Source organism: Oryzias latipes, chromosome 14 (genome assembly GCF_002234675.1).
Source record: "Oryzias latipes chromosome 14, ASM223467v1".
In the NCBI taxonomy this organism is placed as follows: Eukaryota; Metazoa; Chordata; class Actinopteri; order Beloniformes; family Adrianichthyidae; genus Oryzias; species Oryzias latipes.
The window spans coordinates 18,972,778-18,988,437 of record NC_019872.2 but is presented as its reverse complement, the minus strand read 5'-3'; the positions used below and the strand labels follow the sequence as shown (position 1 = coordinate 18,988,437).

Below are 15,660 nucleotides of genomic sequence, written 5' to 3'. Positions count from 1 at the left end.
CAGACCCACTTTGTGCATACCGCAAACACACACGTGCGCTCCCCAAAGCTATTTATAACTCACACAAAGAAGAGCCGTGAACTGCCTCACCACTTCCCTTATTGCTTCGCACGTTTGCTCCACAGGTTTGCTTGTGGAGAGGCTGCTGCAGCTGTGCTGCGCTAACATTTGTCTGGATGCTGAATGAGAGGAGGAGAGCAGCGTCTCTCCAATTCAATTCCAAACTGTTGCTAAAGCAACCAAAAGCCAGACAGTTTGTGGCTTTGGGTTAGGGCTGCACGATATGAGTAAAACTCGCGATATGCGATATTGCTGCTTAATATTGCGATAACGATATAATTTGCGGTATATAAACAAATGGCAAAACAACCAGAAACATTTCCATTTCACTGCAACAGTTTAAAAATTAGACTCCAAATGACCCTTGTCGACGTAGGAGGGAAACATCAAACATAAAAGGGCTCCTCTGATTGATCAACAATGTAAACGGGTCCTTCCTATTGGTTAAATGCATAGAGGGATTTATTTCATTTGTTCAATATTTCAAGCTGCCATGAGTTTGTTTTAGAACATTCAAGGTAACCATTTATTGTGATTTTCGCCATCTTTTGCGGTATGCATATTGCACAGCTTGATGTTGCGATAATGATAAATTAGCGGTATATTGTGCAGGCCTACTTTGGGTGTTTTAGGCTGCTCTAATCAAAGGAGGAAATAAACAGCACAATGGAGAGCCAACACCAATGAGTGCACTTTAAATCTTCAGATGTGCAGATGACAATACTTCATGTAAGTCCCACTCCGGTCTTCTTTTGATCTACACCCAATGGTCTTTCAACCATAATTATGCAGTTTTTAGCCAAAATCCACTAATCTGTGTTGCAGCGTAGCAGTAGTTTATTAGAAATTCATGTATGAAGCTATGTTCACGTCGCCCTCTGCTACACGCATTCAGGCAGCCACACGTATGTGCTCGTTTAGAACTTTTTGAGACAGTTTTCAAGCTTTGTGTATTCTTTGGACGTGCGTTGAAAGTTAAACCAACCACGGACTCAGATTTGGCATTAGCAACAGATGAGTAGTGTCCTCTTTAATTCACAGAGGTACCAACCGTTTAAAAATACATAATGGAAGAGAAATTAAGTATTGCACCCGGTTGGAATTCTATGACACCAAGTCTTCCATTTAACAGAAGAGAACTGTGAAAGAGAAAGCCTGGAGCAAGATTCACAAAATTTGCACCACTTCAACATTTCGCACCAAGTCTCTTCCAACTGTAGCTACATGTGCTGGTTTTACGTGGCTACAGTCCCACCATGTGCTAAATAAACACGCCTTCTTGAATGCGCGTCACATGCCCGGTGTGAACGCAGCAAGAGTTATAGACGGGACTGTTGACGCAGATCAACCCTGTCATCCATCTCCCTCTAGCTTACAGCCCCTCACCACTCCAACCTAACAATACTATATTGGAGCGATCTAGCCGTACAGTTTAGAGCCAGCTTAGATGAGGAAAACAAAGTGATACGTGGATGTATTAGTCTACAACTGGATGCATCAGAATGGAGCTTGTGGCCTAGCTATTTTAGCTTCTATGTCACTGCTACACGCTATTTTTAAACGACTTCTTATCATCTGCTTCGAATTCTCAACAATTTGAATTTAAAAAAAAAAAATCTCAAGTTTAATTTTGAGCTTAATTTTCATTATAAATGCCCTCCATCATCAGAAAAATACACGTTAAAAACATCAAAAATACAATTTAATTAAGACTCAGACAAAGCATATTTCAGACATTCTCATCCAAAAATAACAGACATGCATCGTGCTGCCTTTACAGTGGGTGGGATGTGTGCTCTTCAACATGCAAACCAAGCTGACTGCACATGCAGTTTCACAGGCAGACAAAGGCATGCAGTTGCAGCACGAGGAGAGACCAGGGCCGACCAGCTTTGGTGCAACACTGCACAGACAGACCATCTGTTGTTGACTCTGCTGCAGACTAGAACACAGACTTTTGTTACAGTGTTGCTGGGGGTGCTGTCAGTCAGCAGCAGCTTCAAACCCACTCTGTGCACTGCAATGGTGTGTGTGCGCCTACAATATTAAACCCATGTGTGGCGGGTTGATGCAAGACATCTGGACTTCAGCTCTGAGGCCAAATGATGTCATTTGCTAAACGGGTTAACTTGATGGGGAGTGAACATCAGCATGCACAAATGATATTCCTGCACAAAAGGAACTTTAATGCAACTGCTTGTTGATTTAGCAATCCAGCTTAGAGCCCCTGACACGCCTCTCTAGGTTATTTGTCACCCAGCAGTTGTTGCTTTGAAATGCAACACCACGGGGGCTTTGCCAGTCTTACCTTGCAATGACTGCTGAGAGAGAAGGGCGACAGACAGACCCCCAGGTCCGAATTCAGTGACGGCGTCAGTCGGGGAAAAGGAATATAACGGATCTGTGCAGACTCTTCAGGCCCTGTGAAAGGCTGGCACAAGCAGACAGACGTGGTGAGGAAACACCATGAGCTTTTTACTGTTTTCAATCAAAAGGGTGCCTCAGGTGTAGCTGTAACTATTCTTATCTCCATTGTTACAAAACTGTCCCCTCCAGACAAAGAACCAGACTAAAACCAGCAACTATTGACAGGCTTGCAGGCATTCTTCCTCACTCATGCCTTACTACTTGTTTCAATGAGTTTTTTTTCCCCCTCTGATACCCAATATCTCGGCCTCTTGCTTTCCCTTTTTTTTCCCCCCCCCCCCCCCCCCTCCTCTCCAAGGCAGAGTGTATGGCTCTGCCCATGCCTCGCCCTCCCTTTTTCTCTGCACGCTGTGTCCTCGTATCCCGGCAACCGATGATATCATTTCGTCCAGAGCTGGGAGGAAGGCCTCCAGCAAAGAGGGGAGTGTTTGCATTTGTGTGTGATTTTTGACATGGAGAAAGCAGGGGGGGGGGGGGGGGGGGGGCAGCCAGACTGTGTGTGTGTGTGGGGGGGGGGGGCTTTACATGTTAAACTCTGCTCAAATGCCGGTTGCATCTGCAGGGATAAACACTGCAGGCTGGAAGTGCAAACTTTGCAGCTGGTGTCACATCTACTGCATTGTTTTAGCTGCGTTTGTGCATGCACTAACTGGCAACTCTACCATATAAGGAAGCAGCGGCTGCAGCAGACCAGTCATGTCTCTAGTGGCTCCTTCATAGACCAGCAAGAAGATTCAACTGCTGTGGAGCAACAATGTTCAGTGACGGACCGGGCAGCAAATTCCACCAGGAGCAGGAATACGCATTTGTGAGACGAATATCAAATTTGTTTCTAAAAATACCACCCTGAGCCTGATCCCCTTTCTCCATTTTCTACAGCTTCCCAGCTCCATAAAGCGGAGCCCTCAGAGGGGTGCTGGAATGTACCAATGCAAGGTCAGGAAAGACAGAAAGAGGAGCTGGAAGGAGGAGGAGGAGGAGGAAGAGGAGGAGGGCAAACAATGCAAAAAAATATATACTCATTTTAGTGAACAAAGAGGCAGGTTGGCAGATTTAGGTGAGACTGGATGTGCGCGCGTGCAGTGGTAACCTAGAAAGGAAAGTAGTCCCCCCCCCCCCAGCTGAAAGAACACAGCTTCCTGACACTCACCTTCTGTTTTTATGCATTTTCACTTAAAACAAAATAAAAGCAGGCTTTTGTCGCAAACGGAAGCGACATTAAAAAGCGTTGCTTAGAAAAATAAAAGGCCCGGTTTTCGTGGAGAATGAGTGCGCGAGGCGGCGTTTTGAGTGGAGTCTGTAGTCCCGTGCAGTACGTGACACAGTTCAGGCATCACTCTGAAGGAGGGTACTAGCTTCCACTCACTGCTGTGGAAGCACACCGGCGTGTCACACTCATCAACAAATACAAACATGCGATTTATTACAAGATTAGCCAGATAATGCCGCTGCTACATCGAGATTTTTTTTTTTTTTTACATTTAATGTGTGCTTGTGTGTGTGCGCGTGCGCAAAGCCTTACGCTTGAGTGTGCAGCAGTTAGCAGACAGACACCCGCAGTGTTGCTCACTCAAGGCTTAAATAAGGCGAGAGTTTAACCAAATGTAAACACACACCGCACGTCGGTCGGAGCGCGCGCGCGCACAGTATATTTCATCCAACTTTCCCCATCTTTCCACGGCCCAGGGTTTACCTCCTTCACTCCTCTTTGTCTGTGGAGCCCTCCTGCTCCCCTTTTCACTCCTCGCCACCTTGTCTAACCCGGTCCTCTCCTCTATCTCCTCTCTTCCCCTCGCCTTCTCTTCCTGTTTCCACTCCACTCCGATGCTCGGGCTCAGGCTCTCATAGCAGAACAGACTAATCCACGTGCAGCGGCCGAGGGGGCGGTTCCAGAGACCTGCCAATCAAGAAGACAGTCAATGAGAATCGAGAGGGGCTTTAAAAAGAGGAGGTGGGAGGGGGAGTGGGCTTCATTCCCTTCCCGTGTGTGTTGTGTGAACGTTCGCGTGTGTACATGAGTGTGTACAGTTGTGAGTGCGGGTGGGTGGGAACACAGCCAGTACAGTAGAAGAGATATTTAAAATCCCTCCGCAGATGTGAGATAGTCCCGGCGAGTTGATACTGACAATTCCCGCATTGACTTGTTCGTTTTATTTTGTACACTAGTTATTCACGTAACGCTGTTCAAGCAAGTATCTCCTGGTTTTTTATAAAAAAAAATTGTGGGTGCCATGTTTTACGACAGGAATCGCTAAAACCTTCACATAAAACATCTTTCGTGTATTTGTCATATGTGACTAACAATGCGCGTGCTGTGGTTAATTATTACGCCTTTATTAGCCCTGCACATTCCTTTTTTTTTTTTGAAAGGAGAGACAAAAATGGTGACAATATGGACTGCTAGTCTGAGCTTGATGAGAGGTGACGGGATAACCAGCGGGGGCGGGGCTACGGCCTGTGTGGCACACAAAGCAAAGGAAGCGGTGACTCCTCCGCTAATTCCACTCTGTGCCGGCTAATTAAAAAGCAGACGGAGGCGTCGGGCTGGAAACTCCACCAAAAGTAAAGATATATGGAGGGCGGAAGAAAACATATTCATGAGCAAGTGTGAAATGATGGAGGAGCCTTATCACTTCGTTTTTATCCTTGAACTGCCTTAGCAACAGCTCCTAATCAGCTCAAACTCCATTGGTCAGCTTTCAACCCCGTGCGGGTATTTTGACCAATCAGCAGGCGCTGGGGCAAAAAGAACTGTAGGACTCCTTAGTACTGAATGTGTCTCAATGCTCCCCCTGGTGGTTAATTATTGTACAGCACCTACCTCCCTGTTGAGGTGTTTTATAGTCATTTTTAAATAGAAAATATATTTTCGTTTAACAGCAAATCTTAAAGATCCTCCTGAAACGCCTTTTGTCCTAATTTGATTCGAGTAAAAAAATATCAGTAAGAAAAAATAGATATTCTAACCTTTAAAAATATGTTTTAATTAAAAAATTATATTATGCAGAGTAAAAAAGAAAACTCATTTTAACTTGACAGCATTTAAATCCGCAGGAGTCAACATTTTTTCATTTTTTTGTGGAATATTTCATACTACCGAAAAGAGCAAACCCTGCATCTTCTTGTCTGACATCGTTTTTAATGGTGTCATACATATATAAAAATACCATTTGTATTGGAGATGTAAATGTGCTTTTAAATACAGCTTTCACTTTGAAATGTGGAAACTTATATTCAAGACTTTACTCCCTCCATGAGGAGAAAATGTGGAATTGCACACAGTCCTTTAAGCAATTTGACATTTCCATGGCAGTTTTTTAATGCATGAACTGCAGGATTCTATTTGTTCTTAAAGATTTTTCTGAACAATACTTTAACCATATATAACCATTTATATTATATTTGATACATGCATTTCTGAGACCCCTTTATCATTAACATGATCCAAACTTTCCCTAAAAAGCCATTTTATAAAGCTTGTTCTCTGCCCTGTAGTTCATCTTCATTCCACTAGGGGCAGTCAAAGGGCTTTTCATGCTCATTTTAAAATGGCTGCTTCCATGAAATCTAAACTCTTGGTGGGAAAAGTTGAGCTAATTTTCATCTTTTTGTTATTTATTTTTTAATAAATACTATGTGTTGAAAGAATGCAAAATTTGTTGATTCTTCATATTACATACATTGATCAAATTTGAAACTGTGGGTCACCAAGGAGCTTTTTTTCCTGAACAAATGCAACATTTTTGCATCTTCAGTTAACACTGTGCTGAACAAAACCTGCCAAAATCACACCATGTCTCATAATTGATACCATTTATATCTCAAAAAATAGTATTTTGCAGAATTTTCTTATATGGAATAAATCAAAGGTTTCTAAAAAAAAAAAGTATTATCCTGAACATTTCAAAATTTCTGTCAAGTGTTTGACCAAGTGGGCTTTATAGGATTAGGCTGCACAAATTCGACACACCTTTGGTCACAACTGCCCTTGGATACGAGCTCTCTGAAGGCAAAACATAGGCAAACCTGTACAGGGAACCTGCATTCCACCTTATAGAGGCCCCTGCTCATTGAGCAGTCGTAGACTGCTCTGTGAACCCGTACACTGACAATGTTCATGCACATTTTATTCAACAGACGTACTGTGAGTGACAGACCCTGGCAAACACCGGGTGCACACCAGGCTCAGAAACATGCATTGAAGCAACAACTTCTAATGAAAAAGTCCATGTAAACGCGTGTATATGTGCATTTCAGGCTTCTGCGTTCAGAGCTCCAGTATTCATGTGTTGCTATAAGCAATTTTTTAGTCCGTTTTTGTGTTCTACACACGAAATGCATGGATATTGAACATGCATCAAAAGTTAAAACAATTGAATTTTGACCAATTAGGGACTCAGGTTTAGTAGTAATGTATGGATGGTGTCCTTTTCAGAACACAGAAATACCAACTGTTTGAGAATTGATCATGGAGGAGAAGCTATTTATTGCGATTTGTGCCCGGCGAGAATTATATGACATCAAAACTTTTATATATCAGAATAGAGCTGTGAAAATAAAACCTGAAACAGGATTTACGAGATTTTCACCGCTTGTACATTTCACGCCAAGCCTCTTCCAGCATATGTGCTAGTATTGGGTAGCAAAAGTCTAGAATGAACACCGTGTGATAAAAGAACATTCAAGGATTCCCATTTAGCATGTTCAAGAACAATGAGTTATATCGCTAGAAGAGACACGCCCGCTTTAGAAGTCTGGCCGACGGTGGCGGAGCGCTACGCCATCTTGGTGAGGTCGACGACGCCCACATGACAATGATTTCTATTGCTTTTCTATTACTACTACTACACTACTAAAAGCAATATTTCTATTGCTTTTAGTAGTGTCTACGTACTAACTATATATATTTTTACATTTATATATATTTATACATATATGTAAATATATTATTTTTATATAGATAATATATATATATATATATATATGTACATATAGATACATCATTTGTTGTTGTTAAAGAAGAGAAACAGTCAGCCTTAAAAGCTCAAACTTTAATGAAAATGCATTGTTGCAGGACTTATTACAAATAAAAAAATTACAAAGAATTTTTAAAAAATTATTTCTAAACATTAAGAAGTTTCAGACCTCTTTTATTATGTAATTTAAATTATTTAGAAAAACGCAACAATAAGTCAATAATAATAATAATAATAATAATTCAATAGTAAGTCAATACAAAAAATAAATAAAAACAACAAATAAATAATAAGTCAATAATAATAAAAACATAAGTCTATTAATAATAATAAAAAATAAATATTCAAAAGAAGTCCAAAAGTGAACAATAGATTTACCCTAAAAAAAAACAAGAAAAACAATAGATTTATACTGATTCATGTGAGTGATCAATTTGTTTAACACAAATGGTATGGTGTCGGATTTCAAGCAAGAAGTCTGGCCTCTCATTAAAATCTGTTTCCACAAAATGTTTTTAACATAGCCAGACTGTATTACTAGTTGGTACCACAGTGATCCATCTGGGTTAGCTCTTTTTATTGCTAAGGCCCACTTTTTCCTAAAGTCTGAATCCAATGGAAACCTGCAAGAAAAGTTCAGTCACTGAGTCAGAAATGTATAAATCTATATTACTATAATAGCCTAGTATGCTGTATACAGGTTTAGCAAAATAAAATGTACATTTATGTCGTCAGCAAATTATACGTACATCATGCAGCATGTTGATAATAGCCCTGCAGCGTCATGCATGTCAACATGTGTACGATTAATGAAGCCCCTGCAGCATAAAAAGAAAAAAAAAAATCAAAATACTTACCGGTGAAATGATATACCTTCCTCCTTCATGGACTCATTTCTCTGATTTTGGCAGTTGAAACCCGCACAATGAACTGGTATTATGCAGAAAATGTGTTCACATGCATGCACTGCAGTAGTAACTTGACCTCACCAAGATGGCGGTGCTCTCCTCCCATGAGGAACCACATGATGTCTCCTCTAGCGATGTAACTCATTGTTCAAGAATGCGCATCACATGCCTGGTGTGTATAGCTTGACTGTTGGAAATGAGCCAGTACACACATCATACTAAACGACTAGAGTTTGGTATTAGGGCACCGTGCGACAGCATCACCTGTACGTCGTAAGTGCATGCAACTTAGATTATCTACAAATACTTTCTGATACACTTACCACATGCAAACAATGGAACATTCCATTTTCATGACGTCCCTTAAACCCTTGTGCTATCCTAGGCACTTTGACATTAGGAGTGAGGTCATCTGGACCCCACAAGACAGTGCGCTGAACTTTTTGTTCAATGATTTGTGATCTTCACAGGTTTCCATGGATTACATGAAATCCTCTCCACCTTTATCCAGCTTTGTCATGGTAGGGATAACACGTCAATGGTCATCTTGACCCCGTCAGGTAGCAAAAGGGTTACGGTGGCAACACGCTCCCATTAAGAGATGACTGCATCTGTCCATGACCCTCTACGGGCCCAGACAACACAAAACCCACCTAACAGGTCAACCACACACAGGTGCATGTGACTTGGGCTTGAAATTGATAAACTACAACCATTCCAAAGCATATTTTTTTCAACTTAATGTTAAAAAAGTTAAGATCTCCTCACCTCCAGCAGAAGAGCTGTAGTAATGCTGATGACTGAAATATCTTTGCCCTGCGACGGACTGGCGACCTGTAGGACATCCCCTGCCTTCTCCCATTCTCCATGTTTTAGACCTTTGAAATCTTCTTTATGTGTCCTTAATTGTGAAATGTTATTGATCAGCAAGCTTTGGATCAGGTGCCAAAAATCCACTACTGATCAGTTAACCTGGACACAGAATACTTTGGTTGTAAAACTACCCAAAAATGAACTAACTTATTGATAATAAGGATGATCATAACTAGCAGTGCTGGAGAGAAATGTGTGTGTAGCCTCAAGGCGTGGAATATGAGGGGATGATGAAAGAAAGAGCAATGCAAAAAAAAAAAGAGGAGAAATGTTCGCAGTAAAGCTTGTTCTGTTGAAACCTTGATGATGAGACACCCTGGAAACAGGAGGATGCCTTCAGATGGTTTAATTGCTCTGCATGCAGAATGACGAAGAAACAGGTCAAGGAGCCATCCGGATTACAAAATCCACCTTTAACTGACTTCAAATTAAGGCATTTTTCTTTACAAGTCGTTTGAAACCTGTCAACATTTAACGCAATTCTTGCTTCTTTGGGTTGGGAGACAAAATGATTTCAGCTGGACCTTTGCTACTTCAATGAATGGAGAAAAAAAAACTTTTCGAAAAAACAATAAAAGTTACTGATCTTCTCATTTACTCTGATAATTTCTTAGAGCAACAGCAGGTGATGAGGGATGCACAGAGTTTTGCATGTCAGCACTATGAAGTGAAACTTTCATCCTTTATCTTACTTTTGTGAGCTTATCCTCCGCTCTTGCTGAGAAGCAGCGTATCTCTGAGCCACACTGGCCTTTTGTTCAAACGCAGACAGACAGGAAGTTTTGCATTTTACACGTTCAACCGTGTACTACATGCCCTCATATGATGGATGAAAGAACTATGTGATCCTATCTGATTTTGTAAGTTTTCTCACCAAAAAAGAAACTGACAGTCCATCATCTTAATGGAAGGTTCATCTGAACAGTGAGAGATAGAAATCAACTTTAAAGAATTCATATAAATGTATCTGCATTTTATTGAGGGAAATAAGCATTTGCCGGAAAAGACTTAGCACTTTGTGGAAAAACTCCTTAGAGGTCAGTTGTTTCTTGTACTTGATGATCAGGTTTCTGCGCATATCAGGAGGAATTTTTGGTCCACTCCTCTTTACAAATGACTTCTAAATCACTAATATCTGGTGGCTGTCGCTTGGCAGCTCTGAGCTTAAGCTCTCTCCACAGGTTTTCTATAGGACTAAGATGGAGACTGGCTGGGCCACTCCATGACCCTGATCTGCTTCTTCTTCAGCCATTCCTTGGTTGACGACCTGTTTTATGCTTATGAAAGGAAGGAGGTTCTCACTCAGGATTTGACTGTACATGCCTCTTCATCCTCCCATCCGCACAGTAAAGTAGACCTGTGCAGGAAAAAACACCCCCAAAGCATAATGCTTCCACCTCCATGCTTATGGTGTTCTTGAGGCAGCATTTCCTTTCCTCCAAACATGACAGGTTGAGTTGATGCCAATGAGCTTAACCCTTGTGCTATCTTAAATGACCCCACCCTTACATTGATGTGTTCTCCCTACCATGACAAAGGTGGAAAGCTTTCATGTAATCCATGGACATCAGTGAAGTTCACAAATCATTGAAGAAAAAAGGTTCAGTGCACCGTCTAGTGGGTCTAGATGACCCAACTCCCAATGTTAAAGTGCCTAGGATAGCACAAGAGTTAGTTTTGGTCTCATCTGACAAGAGAACCATCTCTCAAACACTCTCTGAATCCTGAAGGTGTTCATTGCTAAACTTCAGGGGGGTCTACACATGTGCCTTCTCAAGCAGGGGGACTCTGCAAGATGTGAAACCAGTACGACATAAAGTCTTACCAATGGTTTTCTTGGTGACTGTGGTGTGCAGCTGCTTTAAGATCATCAACTACTCACTGTTCTCATGGTCCTTGACACCCAGTCTGGTGAGATCTTGCTTGGAGGCCCATACCCAAAGATGGATTGATGGTCAAGTTGTTATTCTTGTTTTTTTTGCTGTTATCACCTTCCAGCTCCTTACTGAAGGTTTTGTAGTCCATTCCGGTCTGGTGCAGGTCTACACTCTACTCCCTTAAATCCACTGAAAGTTCTTTAGTCTCCATGTTGGAGAGTTTGGAGTCTGACTGATAGAGTGATTCTGTGGACAGGTGTCTTTTCTACAAGTGATCAGTTCAAACAGGTGTCTCTAGTTCAGGTGACAGTTTGATCAGGTGAGTCCAACCAGTCTGTGTGAACCGGAACTCTTTATGGTTACTAGAGGATTAAATACCTTTTTCCCCTCAGTGAAATGTAAACACTTTTACATCCATTCTTTAAAGTCAATATCTTAATTTTCTATCAAATACTTATTTCCTCCACTGTGTGCCTTTTTTTCTCACCAGTTTCCAGTAAGTTCATTAAAGTTAGGCTTTTGCTGCTGCAGGTGTTAATAAAGTTTCCATCTTTATTATGAATCCTCACAGGAAATATGTAGGAAAAGAAAACACACAAAAATGCAAGACATTTTAAGTACCTTGATGTAAATGAGGAGTTTAGATGTTGGACACTTTTGCACACTGATACCCATATTCATGCACTGGAGGCCTGTCTGATGGCTTCCACTCCATCTTTGCATATCAGCAGGAACATTTAAATCCTGACTGCAAACGTTTTGTTTCCTTGTCCCAGCTTCCACATCTCTCATTTCCAGAGCTTTGACAAGAGGCCGAGGATGTCGACTCCCCTGGTTTTGACTCTTCTGTTTTGTTATCCGGCCTCAGCGATGGTCGTCAATGATTTTAACCAGGTGGAGCAATGCAAGAACTCCCTGTACATGGGGACCCCACCGCGGGGATTCACCAGACCCACGCTGAAGAAGATCTGCCAGTTTTACGCAGACAAACCTCGATATGTGACCCTGTACGATCCTCACGACAGGATCCCGGTCTATTCGGCTTACACCTTCAAGAAAACCGAGGGGGACAGGCGTGTGGATTATCCCTGGATGTACGAGCCACAGGTTGGTCAGAAACACGAAAAGACTTTTTAGTTTTTCAAAGTTTTGTTATGTTTATAAAGTTGTGTTTGGTAAAATTCTATGAAGACAATCAGGGCCATTGAAAAAGAAGAATGGATACAGATTAAAAGATGATATAACTTTTCCTCTAAACTGAAATTCTCACATTTGAATTCTAGGGAAAATAGGTTTGAATTCTTTTAGAAAAAAGGAAGGACAATATCTACATTTAAAGTTCAAATTCTGATTTACAAAAAATAATTGGAACTTTGACAAGTATAGTTAGATTTTTCAGGGTGGAAATTATTTATAATAATAACAATAATAATATTGGCAAAAAATGTATGTAGAAAAAATTAAACATAGGAAAAAACATCATAATTTGACAGAATTCTAAGAAAATAGGACAACATTTCAGAATAAGAGACAGAAATCAAAGCAAAGAAAGACTTACTTGTACACAAATAAAGTCTGAAATTAATTTTACAAAAGGCAAAATTTCAAGATTATGAATATTTATGAACACTTGTTTCTGGTTATTGTTGTCAAAATGTACACATTTTAAAAAAAAGGTAGAATTCTAATCAAAGAAGTAAAAATTTGAAGAAAAAAAGTCTGAAATATGATTAAAAAATTGTACATTTTGTGTCAGACTGTTGGACTTATCAGGGAAAAACTCAGAGTTGAAAAAACCCCCAAAGATGGTCCAAATTCAGCTCTGTAGGAAAACACTGAATATAGAAATGTCTAACATTCTAACTGTAACAAACAAAACATCTCAGGATGTCGAATAGGACGCCATTTTTTCCTACAATGTTTTGAGTGTCAGTGCAGTGAAGGAGTTGGTCCTCTATCTCCCTTCAGCTTGCAGAAATGGACGGAAACGGAAACATGCTGCCCTTCCCCACCGGTTACCTCCACATGAAGTTCGAGGACAGCCAGGCTGTGCTGGATGACTACTCTGACGTGGTTCTGTACGAAAGAGGCCACCTGAACCCGGACCAACACCAGTCCACCCCCCACGACCGGGCTGCCACCTACACCCTGACCAACGTGGTGCCGCAGATTCGCGAGTTCAACATCGGGCCCTGGCGCGAGTACGAAGAGCGGATCAGGGTGCGCCTCAATAACTTCTGCCGTGGCACCGCCTTCATCGTGACCGGAGTGACCACCACGGGTCACGCCATCCACCGCAACAACCAGAGACGCGTGGGCATCCCAGAGGACATGTGGTCCGCCTACTGCTGCACAGACTACGACAGAAACGCACCACACGACGTGCGGACCCTCTTCCCATCCCACGGGGCCATGGCCAAAAACGCCAAAGAGGGCAACAGCATTCACGAGATGACAGTGCAGGAATTGGAGATGTTCCTGATCAACCACGTTAATGTGGATAAGAACCTGCAGATCTTCTATGACAACTGCAGAGCTCCGTCACCTCTTCCTGTGTACCTGCAGCACACTATCTAAATCTCACGTACAACTCCACCCTTTTGACCATTTTGACTTGCCGTACTTTCTTCCATTTCCTTCTGTCTTTGTCCTGAAGAAAAACACTTTCAAAGATGCTGAAGAAAGAAAATACTTGTATATGGGAGGAGACAAGAATTGACTAATTTAATAAAATTTCTTCATTGGCTCTCTTGTGTTTTTCCTTTTTTGATAGAAAGATATTTTAAAAGATTTTTTTTTAACCAAATACTGAAGGACAATTCCTCTTTACTGTCCACACAAGGGGGAAAAACAATTTAGAGTATCAATAGTAATGTTTTTTAAAAGTATGTGAGTTTCGTCCAATTTTTCACTTTATCCAAGTTTTCATTTTTTTAAAAATCTTGGACCAGAGCTATCATTTAGATAAAAAGGTATCTCCATTCAGCAAAGAAAAAAAAAAAAAAAAGGGGGGGGGGGGGGTTTGCTGGTCGATTTAATTTAAATTAGTGTAAAGCATTTGTTTAAAGCTCCACAGACACTTTAAATACATTCCAGTTATCCTGCTGACCAGCATATGCATTTTAAATAAATGACCAGGGGCATAACTGTTTTCCCATTAGGGTTTTAAAACTGGATTAGACTTGTATTGCTGCCTAACTGGGTGTCTTCTATTATTGAGGTTATCTACAAGTGATTTAAAAATTAATAAAACCTAAAAAAAAAAATCAATTGATGACCTTATAAATTTGTTAAAAAGACGTACAAACCTATTTTCTAAGAAACCAATAAAATTGTCCCTGTGGACTGCACAACACTGCCATCTGGTGGTGAAACGGAAATACTACCTAAAATTAATGATTGAGGTGATGTAAAAAGACTTATACTCCTGCAATGTCAGCTAGTGCTGAGAAGAAGGAGCTCAGTTGTTGCTGGATTACATTTAGCAAAAGTATGGATATTGAGAGGGAAGAAAATAGTGGCATGTTTGCTGTTATTTTGTGCAGCAGCTGAATAAACACAGATGACTGGACGGTCCTCAGCACAAAAGCTGTGTTGCCAGGTTCTTTGGAAATTAAAGTCATTTAGACATGAACAAACAGCATGACAATAAGAGTTTTATTTGGGTAAATGTCTGTCTGGAGGCCGCAGCAGTAGAACTGAACTTGAGAATTTGTTATTGTTTTTATAAATGACTTTTATTTTTGTCAACTTGACTGTTTTTTAAATGGCTACAATCCTCTCAGTTTTACTTAAAAAACCTCCATCTGAAGCTTGGGACGCGCGTTCTTGAAGCTAGCCCAGGATTTTCACACAGATCTGTGGCTACCCAACACTAGTGTACATAATCACAGTTGGAAGAGGCTTAGTGCAAAATGTCAAAGCGGTGCAAATCTTATGAATCTTACTCCAGGCTTTTTTGTTCACAGACATAGGTGTCACATAATTCCAGTAAACCTTGCATAAACATATATTTACATAGACTTTTCAACAGAAGTGGCTGCTTGAAAGTACGTTTAGCGTGGTGTTTTCTCTCAGCCCCTTGTCAGGGTGGGGCCCACCTTCCTAAATTTCCTAAATCACTTTGAATTATGGGTAAAAAAACTTCCACAGAGATGTCACTGTTCCTAATCTCAACACGTCTATGACATCCAACATGATCTGTTCCTCTGATGTGTTCATTCCTGATCCACCTTTCTTCTCACTCGAGCGAGTTGACACTCTTGTCATACATCCTAACCTTCCTCCACCCATTCCAACGTTCTTCTGCACACCTCTTCTCTTTATTAATCTAATTACCTAAAAGTCCTCCACCTTCTCCACCTGTAACCTCACAGTTTCACTTGAGTTCCTCTCATTCACACATGTGCTCCGTCGTGCTGCATCAGACCTTCATTGCAAACCTCCAACTGTTTAGATCTTCCTTCACCTGCTCCCTGCTCCTGTCTAACCTCATCTGATGATCAAACTTTGAGCCATTTGGATTTCCTGTAAGCACTG

General features: G+C 41.1%; 2 protein-coding genes across 3 annotated transcripts in view; one reads left to right on the top strand and one right to left on the bottom strand.

The window, feature by feature from the left end:
* LOC101164833 (lysine-specific demethylase 6B) overlaps nt 1–4,323 on the bottom strand; it is a 31,735-nt gene extending 27,412 nt beyond the window's left edge. The window contains exons 1-2 of the mRNA XM_023962751.1: nt 4,181–4,323; nt 2,369–2,491 (exon numbers count right to left, since the gene is read on the bottom strand). The gene's annotated coding sequence lies outside the window, so the exon portion shown is untranslated. The remainder of the gene's footprint in view (nt 1–2,368; nt 2,492–4,180) is intronic.
* LOC101159037 (endonuclease domain-containing 1 protein) lies at nt 3,010–13,867 on the top strand. Of its 2 annotated transcripts, XM_020709010.2 has the most exons (4): nt 3,010–3,295; nt 3,367–3,423; nt 11,898–12,228; nt 13,090–13,867. In XM_020709010.2, the coding sequence occupies exons 3-4, from the start codon at nt 11,941–11,943 to the stop codon at nt 13,696–13,698; spliced, it is 897 nt and encodes a 298-aa protein (XP_020564669.1). In that variant the 5' UTR covers nt 3,010–3,295; nt 3,367–3,423; nt 11,898–11,940; the 3' UTR covers nt 13,699–13,867. The 2 variants fall into 2 exon arrangements, with proteins under 2 accessions (XP_020564669.1, XP_020564670.1); XM_020709011.2 differs by lacking the exons at nt 3,010–3,295; nt 3,367–3,423 and adding an exon at nt 10,916–11,440.
* The last annotated feature ends 1,793 nt before the right edge of the window (nt 13,868–15,660 follow it).